The following is a 9514-nucleotide window of genomic DNA, read 5'->3' as shown; positions in this document are numbered from 1 at the left end:
TGCTGCAGCACCCAGGAAGAAATGTTATTTCCAGGTCTGCATCAGACTTCTATATGACTGCTTCCAAAGTTTGAATATGATGTGTTCTTTCACCTCATCTTGCCCTCTCACACAGTGGCTTGGATTTCCACAGTTCCACCCTTCTCCTCACTTCGTCCACAAGCAGAATGTGAAATGATGTGTTTGCAATGGCTGGTGCTGAGCTAGGCAGATGTGTCTCCAGCTTTTAATGCAACGAGTTCAGAGTCCTCTCCACATCTTCCATTTAACTGTTCATTGTTGGAATCATGATGGTACAAGTAAACAGGGACCTCTGTGATTGATGTTGCAGTGTAGGAGGTAGATCTCGTGGAATAGTGCTCTCGGCGCCTTTGGCCCCACTGGGTTTTGTACTGTGTCCATTGCCTCTTCAAAGCTCCCTGTACCTGTTAAAGAAACACATAGCTAGGGTGAAGCATAACCTAAGCCCCTTAAGTGTAGACATTTTAAAATGTGCTGCAGAAAAAGGGCAAGGGCAACAGCAAAGGAAGGGCAAGGGCAAGGGCAAGGGCAAGGGCAAGAAAAAAAAAAAAGAGAAAATGAAACAGGGAAAGAGAAAAAAAGAAGAGAAAGGAGAAAAAAGGTAAAGAAGAAAAAGGGAAAAGAAGAAAAAGAAAAAACTCCAGAACTAATTCCATCAGGTTCAGTCTACCTCTCTCCTCCCATCTGCTCCAAACTCCAGAAGAAGAAGCAGTTGCTCAGCTCTTAGTCTTAACTCCCTCCCTTCCTAACCTATGGCAGCAATTAGAATTTCTGCAGTTTCTGCTGCTTATGAAGAGAGGGTATGGGCTATCTATTCCCATAAGAGGTAAATGTGGAAGAGATTAATAGATTGGAATACAGCAGGATGCTATGTTAGAAAAGGGAAAAAGAAGGATCCTTGCCTCTGGAACGGCTAATGCGTTGTGATCCCTGAAGACACTTAACCTTGAGTAAAGCTGCTTGTGAATGGCAAAGTTTAAGTATGTTTCAAGAGCTTGTCAAGGTTAATTTTGCAGAAAGAGTTGGAGGATTAGTACAGCTAAACAGCGATTTTGTTTTGGTAATTTAAGAACAGGTTCTATACTGACAAAAAAGTAGCATTGGTAATAGCCCTGGGGGTAGCAGAGAATTTCAGCTTTTGGACACTCACCTTCTAGGAATAAAATATTTTATTCAATATTTACATTGAGTGATGGTATATATGGTGCTGAGTTATGACTTAAGCTATTGAGTCCTGCCAGGGAATAAGAAACTTGTCCCCAGCTGCACATCCAGATGTGCTGGCACTCACTAGCTCCTTCCTGAAGAAAGCATTGAGACACAAGCAGAGAGTGGACAAACCCCAGTTCTGATCCTTTAGATCAGTGATTCCAGCAAAACATGAGAGTAGGAACAGTTTGCCATAATAATCTGCTGTAAATGACCACTACTCCAGAGGAAGGCAGCTACAGGTGAGACACTGTGACAACAGGAGTGTCCCAGAGTTTTTGTGCTCCTGATGAGGTGAATGATGTGTGCCATTTTTGCTCAGGGAGTAGTCTGAAATCACTCTCCAGGATCTATGCAGAACAATATCTTTTATTCATATAGATGAATCTGAATGATTTTAATATGACCCAAGTCTTCACAATTCTAATCATTCTATTAATATGTATATAGTAAAATACTCACCACCCACAGCTGCCTGCAAGAAAACTGTTTCATGTCACGTAAGGACAAAACATCAAAAGGAATTGCTATACACTTACCAAGTGTACAGCAGGATTATGCAGCATGCCAAGAATAGATATTTCAATTGCTTTGGATTTTTATTTTTAATCCAAAATGCAAGCCATGGTATGAGGGTTGATGCTATAAACCCTTACTCATGCAAGTTGCACTGACTTTGGTATGACTAGTTTTTTGAGTAAACAAATGTTTACTTGACTAGTCCTTTAGAACTAGTTGAAAACTGCATCTATGCCCCGGTTCCAATATTAGCTCTTTTTTTCTATTAGTGTCTGTGGCCTTTGCAGACCTTCAGTCACTACCTCTGCCCCTGAGTATTGAATGTGTTTGCATTACACAGCAGTCCATCCATTCAGATTAATTTCAGCATCTCTAGTGAAGGTGGCAAGAATATGTTCTTACAGTCCTCCTGCTCCTCTTCTAGCCCCCTTCCCCTGCCCCCTCCATACACTCCAAGGCTTCAGTCTCTCTTGTATTGGGAGAGGAGCTGCTGGGAAGGTGATGAGCTCCTGCTGAGCTCTCAAATGACTCTCCATTGAACTGAAGTCTGACAGGCCACCAGGACAACCATCGGTCTGCAGATGACAACATGGTTAACTGAAGAGGGAAAAAAAATGTCACCAAATCTTACAAAGCCTGCCATGAGGAGCTTGTAGTATATATCTTATGTTCTTCTCAGAGGGGAGTGACGCTTAAATTGCGTGTATGGTTGGGGAGAGAACAGGCGCATCCCTTCCAGTTCAATCCGCGATTAGAAGTGCCATTAGTCAGGTTTAAAAGGCCCAACGAAGCAGTGAGAGCACGAGGTCAAAGCAGCTGTGTTTTTATTCCCTGCTGAACTGCTGGCCTGTAGGAGAATCTGTCCACAAATGGATAATGGGTAGGATGAGCTGCTGCACTTGAGTAAAATAATATATTAATCTAGATTTCTGCGATGGTTCCAAGAATCTCAGACGATCATAATTCAGTGCCAACTAAAACTGTTCCTGCATGGATTTTCAATGTGTAAGCAGCATTACTGAAAATCACATGCACAGCCACAACATATTAAAGACCAGGAAGGCTCCTGGAGACTGGAAAGGGAAGAGTGATACCTGCCATGCTTTCTGCTGTGATAGTAGATGGAAGAAAGTGAAGCCTAAAGAAGTGAAGAGCCTGAGTTTGGTTGGTTCTTGAGTACTTTTCACCATTACATCCATGGTTTAAACTGTTGTTATCTGCCTCAAACTTTCAGACTGTCTAACATGGTCAATGGCAGGGATGCTGAGAAATCCTCTTGATATTTTTGTATGGGAAATTTTATTTATTAGATATCTGGGCAACCTGAATCTCCATAGCTGTTTGTTTTCACTTCCTGATACTGATGAAAATTTTTGATCCGCCACTCCACCAAGAAGTCACCCTTCATGCAATCTGGAGCTACCTAGAGGTAGTTAATCCATCCATATGATTACTTATAGGAGCAATAGATTACAAAACTGGAGGCCACATTTCAATATCAGATTCATTTTTATCTACTTTGGAGTATCACCCTTTCTAGATCTATCCCCTCAGTGATGGGTTGCTAACAAATCCAGTGACAAAAGTGCACATGCAGATAAGACCCTTTCACAAGGAAGAGATCATTTTACTGTGGGCTTCTAGATGTATCAAAAAGCCTTTCAGAGGCATTTAGGGGTCTGGTGACTATTGCTGTATTCAGGATTTAGGTCTAGACCATGCATCTTCAGTCCATGTAAGGAATGACTGAGTGCTATTGCCACTTCCTAACAGCAGCTCAGTCAAAGCAGAAGTCCACAAAGAGCAGTGTGCCTCTGAGGTTGGACATCTGAATATCATGTATTAATATGGTGTATACAAATATATGTATTCTGAATTCTAAATTAGATGTAATACAGTACTTAATTAACAAAAAAAAGAGCTGTGTATTTATAAAATAAATAAAATAAATTTATAAAATAAACACACATTTATAAATTAAGATTCATTTGCATTCCTAGAATGTGGCTTTTAGCTTTCTGCTTTGCATACTATAGGTTAGTTCATATGACATGTAAACTCATTCATGCCCTGAAATCTAATTTTGTATTAAATTATACATATGATCCACCATGATGCTGGTAAGCAGTTGCTCCAGATATGCTTGCAGTATGCTTGTAGTACTCAAAAATTGTACTGCTGGAGCCGCAAAGGTGGATATGCTTTTCTGACATTGTAGCATTATCAAAAGTACATTGGAATCAGGGCTATCTGCTGAAATATATTTAAGAAACAGATACCTTTAAGTTACTTAGTATTTTTCAGTGCATTTTCTTGCTGCCTTTTCTCATTTTTAGTACTGCTACAGCCTTTAATCTAAGCACAAATCCATATGTTCTCATTTAAAGTGGAGAATTACAGAGTAATTGACCTTTTACACTAAAGATATGAAACATTAAGCAAGTTTGTTTTGCAAAATGTAATCTAAAAAATTAGAAGGTGATACCGGGGAGAATAAAGAAGACAACGTTCGAGATCAGGATTTTGGGGTAACGCATTGTTTGTAGTCAACTGAGAACACGTTGAAGCGCTGCCTGTACATAACTATGCAATTATTCCTATGGAGAAAGCATATATCAAACATTGGCTGGCTTATCTCTTATTTCCACACACCAGGTTCTTGCTATTAGGGAGAATCAGCAGCTGTGTTTCTGGGTCATGGATATTGCCAGAAAGTAAGAAGAAGAAAAGTGGTAGGAGCCTGCAAGGGACAGAAATGTGATAGGAAAAGAGAGTTATACAACTCTCCAACTTTGTTTAACTGAACCCATAAAACCATGTATTACTGTAGTGTTACCTTTAGAGATATCATGTCATCTTAGGTTACAGTGCCATTAGCTGTTCATGTTTTGCCATTGTCTTTTATGTCTCCTGAGAAACCATGCTACAGGATTATGGCAGGAGGCCTCTAATCTTTTCTACTGTTGCATTTCTCTGTACGTTTATGCAGGGAGCCAGCCAGAAGCAAATGTATAGTGATACCAACAAGTGCTGGTAGAATTTAACACTCTCTGACATCCTGAAAGTTATGAAAGCAGCTAGTAGTACCTTATCAATTACATAGCTGCTTCAAGTTGCTATCAAAACCTCCACTACTTTCTACAGGGATAAACAGGAGCACAAATATCTCTGTAGGTTGACATAGTGTTAGCATCGCAAAGTTTGCTCTGTATCTAATTTATCTGCTCTGGATTGAAAATTAACTTTTTAAAGGACTTCCTAGCTTTGCTCAGATATGAGGCATTTTACTTCACTACAGCTGAATGCTCCCGATATATTGAAAAAGATTTTTTTCTGCTAACCATCTTTGGAAAATGGCTTACTGTAAGAATTTAAATGGTTCTTAACATATTTTAACTTGCTCTTTTTTTTTTATAAAAATAACCAACCAAACCACAAAAGTAATGAAATGGACCTAAACCCAGCTGTAATTATATAAAATATTGATCCGCCTGTAAGAGAATGGGAGATATGTTTACCTCAAGGGTTATATTTCTCAGTTGCTACTTGAGAAACATTGACCTTAAAAAGATCAGCGCTAATCCTCAAAGTGCACATCTCCAAGCTCCTCTGTTCTGACAGTTACCAGGGACTGTATCTGCCACAGCTGCAGTGCTGAACACGGTGCATGGCTCTCCAGGACAGACCCCTGAAGACTCTTATTGCTTTCTGGGCATTCTGGTCTTTCCTGCTATTCTGGGCAGGAGGGGAAATAAAGCATTATTCTCCTTTACTTAGACTTCTGTCTCAAAATCGCAGATGGCAAGGTGAGGGTCTCATGCCTGTACCTCATTTGGTGCCATCTACTTTGGAATGAGAACACATATGATTCATCTGCTCAGAGATATTCATGTCATGCTACACACAGATCTTCCAAAAATGCAGTGTTGTTTGTATATAGAGAGTAGAAAGTGACTTTGTGTGGGTTCAAAGTTTGTAGCATGACATGCTTCATTTCGCCATTAATGAACAACACAGTGACTATTTTTCAAATTCTGTTCATTTGCTGTATTTCACACACTTACCTCACCATTGAAGAAACAGAATATAGTTGCCACAAGTAAGCCCTAAGAGAAAGACAATAGAAATGAGTTTAAAGATTAGAAAATATCCTTTTTTTTTTTGGTCATTGTTTGGAAATTTGGACTTGATTGATACTAGACAAAACCATTAGTCCACCTCCTCTGTATCACAGACACTTCACTTAACCTTTCCCTGTTTCACAGTTACATTATTACATTGATTTTTGTCTTTTCAACTTGTTTTACCATTTTCTTCTATATTACCAGCAACTGATACATTATCTCTTCTTGGCCATGAAGTTATTTTTATACAAGAGGCCTAGAGAAGGAAAATTAAGTGGTATATAAAGTAGACAGATATTTTGCTTACACTGGAGTATCACACTGCACTGACTTTACTGAAGAGATGGCAGAAGAATTATGCCTTCCACGTTGCCATGTCAGAGTGCAGTTATGCAACTAAAAGTGTCATCCAAGGAGAATTCAGTTGCCCCAGGAAGGCTTTAAATTGAACTGTATGGCAGGATAAGTGAACTTGTATATGAGTCTTCACAAAGGATGTGAAAAGATATATAAGTTGTCAGAAAAAGGAAAAAAACTTCACAACAGGGGTGTTAGAAAGTAGGTGTTAGAAAGAGATCACAGATCATAGCTTGATCCTAAATGGCTTAAAATTAATTTAATTATTACTACAGTTATTCAGATAATATTTCATTACTGCTATAAGAATGAACAGAGCCAAGGCAGGAACATTAAGTGAGAAAGGGTGAAATTAGTAAGAGAGAAAATACTTTCAGATAGAGCCTGCCATTCAAAATCATGTAGTTACACTGATCGATGCCTGACTGCATTTGTTCTTACTAAAATAGCATTACATAGCATCACTGGGAGCCAAACGCCTTGATTTTAAATTACACAAAGCAGTTATCATAAACTAAAGCTATGTCAGTTTGTGAAATTGAGGGAAAAAACTGCAGTACAATAGTTTGTGATCCCAAGGGTTGCTTTGAAGTGCTTTTATAGCTGTATCTTTTTTATAAACCCTCGTTTAACTGATTACTAGTTAAATTGTAGCTAATGCTTTGTAAAATGTCTTGGACTCTGAGTATAGGGTAAGTAACAACTGTTTTAACAAATTTCCTATATATTAGAGATACACAGGCTAGTCTGGAGACGTGCTGAGCACCTCAGTTTTGGCAATTATTTTACTCCAATACATTTTCTCTACTGCAGAATTGGTAATTTGACATGACTTCAAATACAAACATAGAAAAGCAAGGAGAAGGAAGAGCAGACATAGTAAAAAAATAAAATTTCTCTTAATGTTTTACAAAAACTGTGAGTATTCTCAAACAACTTAAATCTCAGCATAAAATATACAATATATGGTAGTTTTTCCATATTTTTCTCTATAAGCTCTGGTTTGTGAAACACTATAAAGCCAATCAAAACCCTACACCTCTAAAGCAGGACTTTATCAGACCACAGATTCCTAAAATGAAAATTTATGCAAGAGGAGCAAATACTTCACTTCTTGGCAGCCTCTATTGATTTTCTCCTTCACTGTGTGCAATACATTGATTTTCATAGCCTTGCAAAACATCTGCTGTTGAAGTGCATGGTACATGGTTGCAGCAGGGGTCCCACTATTTTGCTAAAGTATGTTTTTAATAGCAGTGAGCCAAGATCGCAAATGAGATGGATCTTGATCTTCTCTGGGAGTGGGGACACTCTATGGACAGTCCAAATGAGGAACTACAGATATGAAATACAGCAGGAGAGAAAGAAGCAGAGAAAAGTCTGCTCTTCAGAAAGAGTGTCTAGGGGGTTTTGGGAACTGCAGTTCATCTAAAGGCATAAATTGAACCTAAACTATTGAAGGTAAGCCATTTTCAGTTTTAATTCCTCTATGGTATTTGAATTCTCTGTTATACTCTGCAGTTTCCCTACTTCTGTTAGAGTGTGTAGTTCTCTTAACTAGTGTTTTCTCCAGACAATTTCTGACAGTAAAGCTAAAAAGGAAGCTGTGATGATAACTCATTTCTCTTTCAGTTGTCCTGGCCTGAAGTGAGCTGAGAGCTGAAGCTGCTTGCTATTTCAAGACCATGCATACTGTATACATATATGAGGAAAATATTTTCTCTAGCCTTCCCTACATATGTGTCATTGCTCTTCTTCCACCACCAGCAGCCCAGACATTCACAGTTCTGTTTTTATTTCTTTCTATTTCTTCCATTCTATACATAAAGTTTTGCCTGTATTTCAGAGTACTGTTTTTATCTTCAGCTGAAAAGCTACAAAGATATCAGTAGCAGACACCAGTTTTGTCTCTTTGGATCCAGGAGGGCTTGAGATAATTCTACAGTGAACCTATTTGAAAACATGACAGACTGGATATAGGTCAATGATTTCATGTATGGTCCACAGATAGACATAAGTCTTCCATATTGTCTCTGACTCCTGCTGTTTTTTGCTCAGGGTGCAATTGTTGAGTATTAGATCTCTGGGTCAATTATATCTCTCTGCCGCTGTGTGGAGTTGTTAAACTGACCTGAGATATATTGTCTGCTTCCAGCAGGATAATGTGTGCTGTGGTATTGAAGATAGAGGCAAAGAATGCAATTATTTTGAGATTAAAGCCTTTAATGGTTCTGAAATTCTTTATTTCTAGAACCATGTCAAAAACAGATGAATGTAGCTTTCAGCTGAATGATATCTTAGGAATGTAAAGAATCACAGAATCATTATGGTTGGAAAAGACCTTTAAAACCATCAAGTCCAACCACTCAACTCACACTGCCAGGCCCATCACTAAACTAAACCATATCCCTCAGCACCTCATCTATACATCTTTTATATATCTCTAGGGATGGTGACTCCACCACCTCCCTGGGCAGCCTGGGACAGTGTCTAACAGTCCTTTCAGCAAAAAAAGTTCTTCCTCATCTCCAGTCTAAACTTCCCCTGGCACAACCTGAACCCATGTCCTCATGTCCTACCACTCATTAATGGCGAGATTGATCCCCACCTCACTACAGCTACCCTTCAGGTAGTTGTAGAGAGTGATCAGATCTCCTCTCAGCCTCCTCTTCTCTAGGCTAAACATCCCCAGCTCCCTCAAACACTCCTTATAAGACTTGTTCTCTAGACCCTTTACCAGCTTCGTCGCTCAGCTCTGAACACTCTCCAACACCTCAGTGTCCTTCTTATAGGGAAGGGCCCAGAACTGAACACAGCATTTGAGCTGTGGCCTCACCAGTGCTGAGCACAGTGGGACAATCACACCACGTGCCCACACTGATGTCCTCAGCATCATCCCCATGGAACAAAATATATTAACAGGGAGTGATCAGAGTAAACAAGCTATGGAGAGACATTTATTCCTTAAGACCGGGACAAAGACAAACCCATTGCATCCCTCCCTTATCTAATCCCATCCATTGGTACAACAGTTTCATGATACTTTGGTTTTGTTTCTTGTTCCATTTTAACCTTGGTTTGGTGACTTTCTCTTGTATAATGATCACAACTAAGACTGTTAATTCAGATATTTAGCATTCCTTTTGTAATTCTTTGACAAATTCACAGGATTTGAAAGATGTTTTAAGAGTAAAATGATTATTGGAACACTCTATCTTATCCTAACTTGCTAAAACTATAACCAACTTGCTAAAACTATAAGCCATTGGAAAACTTAGTTGGAG

At 39.0% G+C, this 9514-nt stretch overlaps 1 protein-coding gene across 1 annotated transcript in view; it reads right to left on the bottom strand.

Annotated features, from left to right (window-relative positions):
• Positions 1 to 203: 203 nt before the first annotated feature.
• Positions 204 to 9514, bottom strand: part of CALCR (calcitonin receptor) — a 60191-nt gene continuing 50880 nt past the window's right edge. The window contains exons 11-12 of the mRNA XM_061997125.1: positions 5814 to 5855; positions 204 to 425 (exon numbers count right to left, since the gene is read on the bottom strand). Coding sequence (XP_061853109.1) covers positions 204 to 425; positions 5814 to 5855 — 264 coding nt within the window. The remainder of the gene's footprint in view (positions 426 to 5813; positions 5856 to 9514) is intronic.

This window comes from Colius striatus, chromosome 5, assembly GCF_028858725.1.
Source record: "Colius striatus isolate bColStr4 chromosome 5, bColStr4.1.hap1, whole genome shotgun sequence".
Classification (NCBI taxonomy): domain Eukaryota; kingdom Metazoa; phylum Chordata; class Aves; order Coliiformes; family Coliidae; genus Colius; species Colius striatus.
The sequence above is the reverse complement of the archived record's forward strand: the minus strand, read 5'-3'. Positions and strand labels throughout refer to the sequence as shown.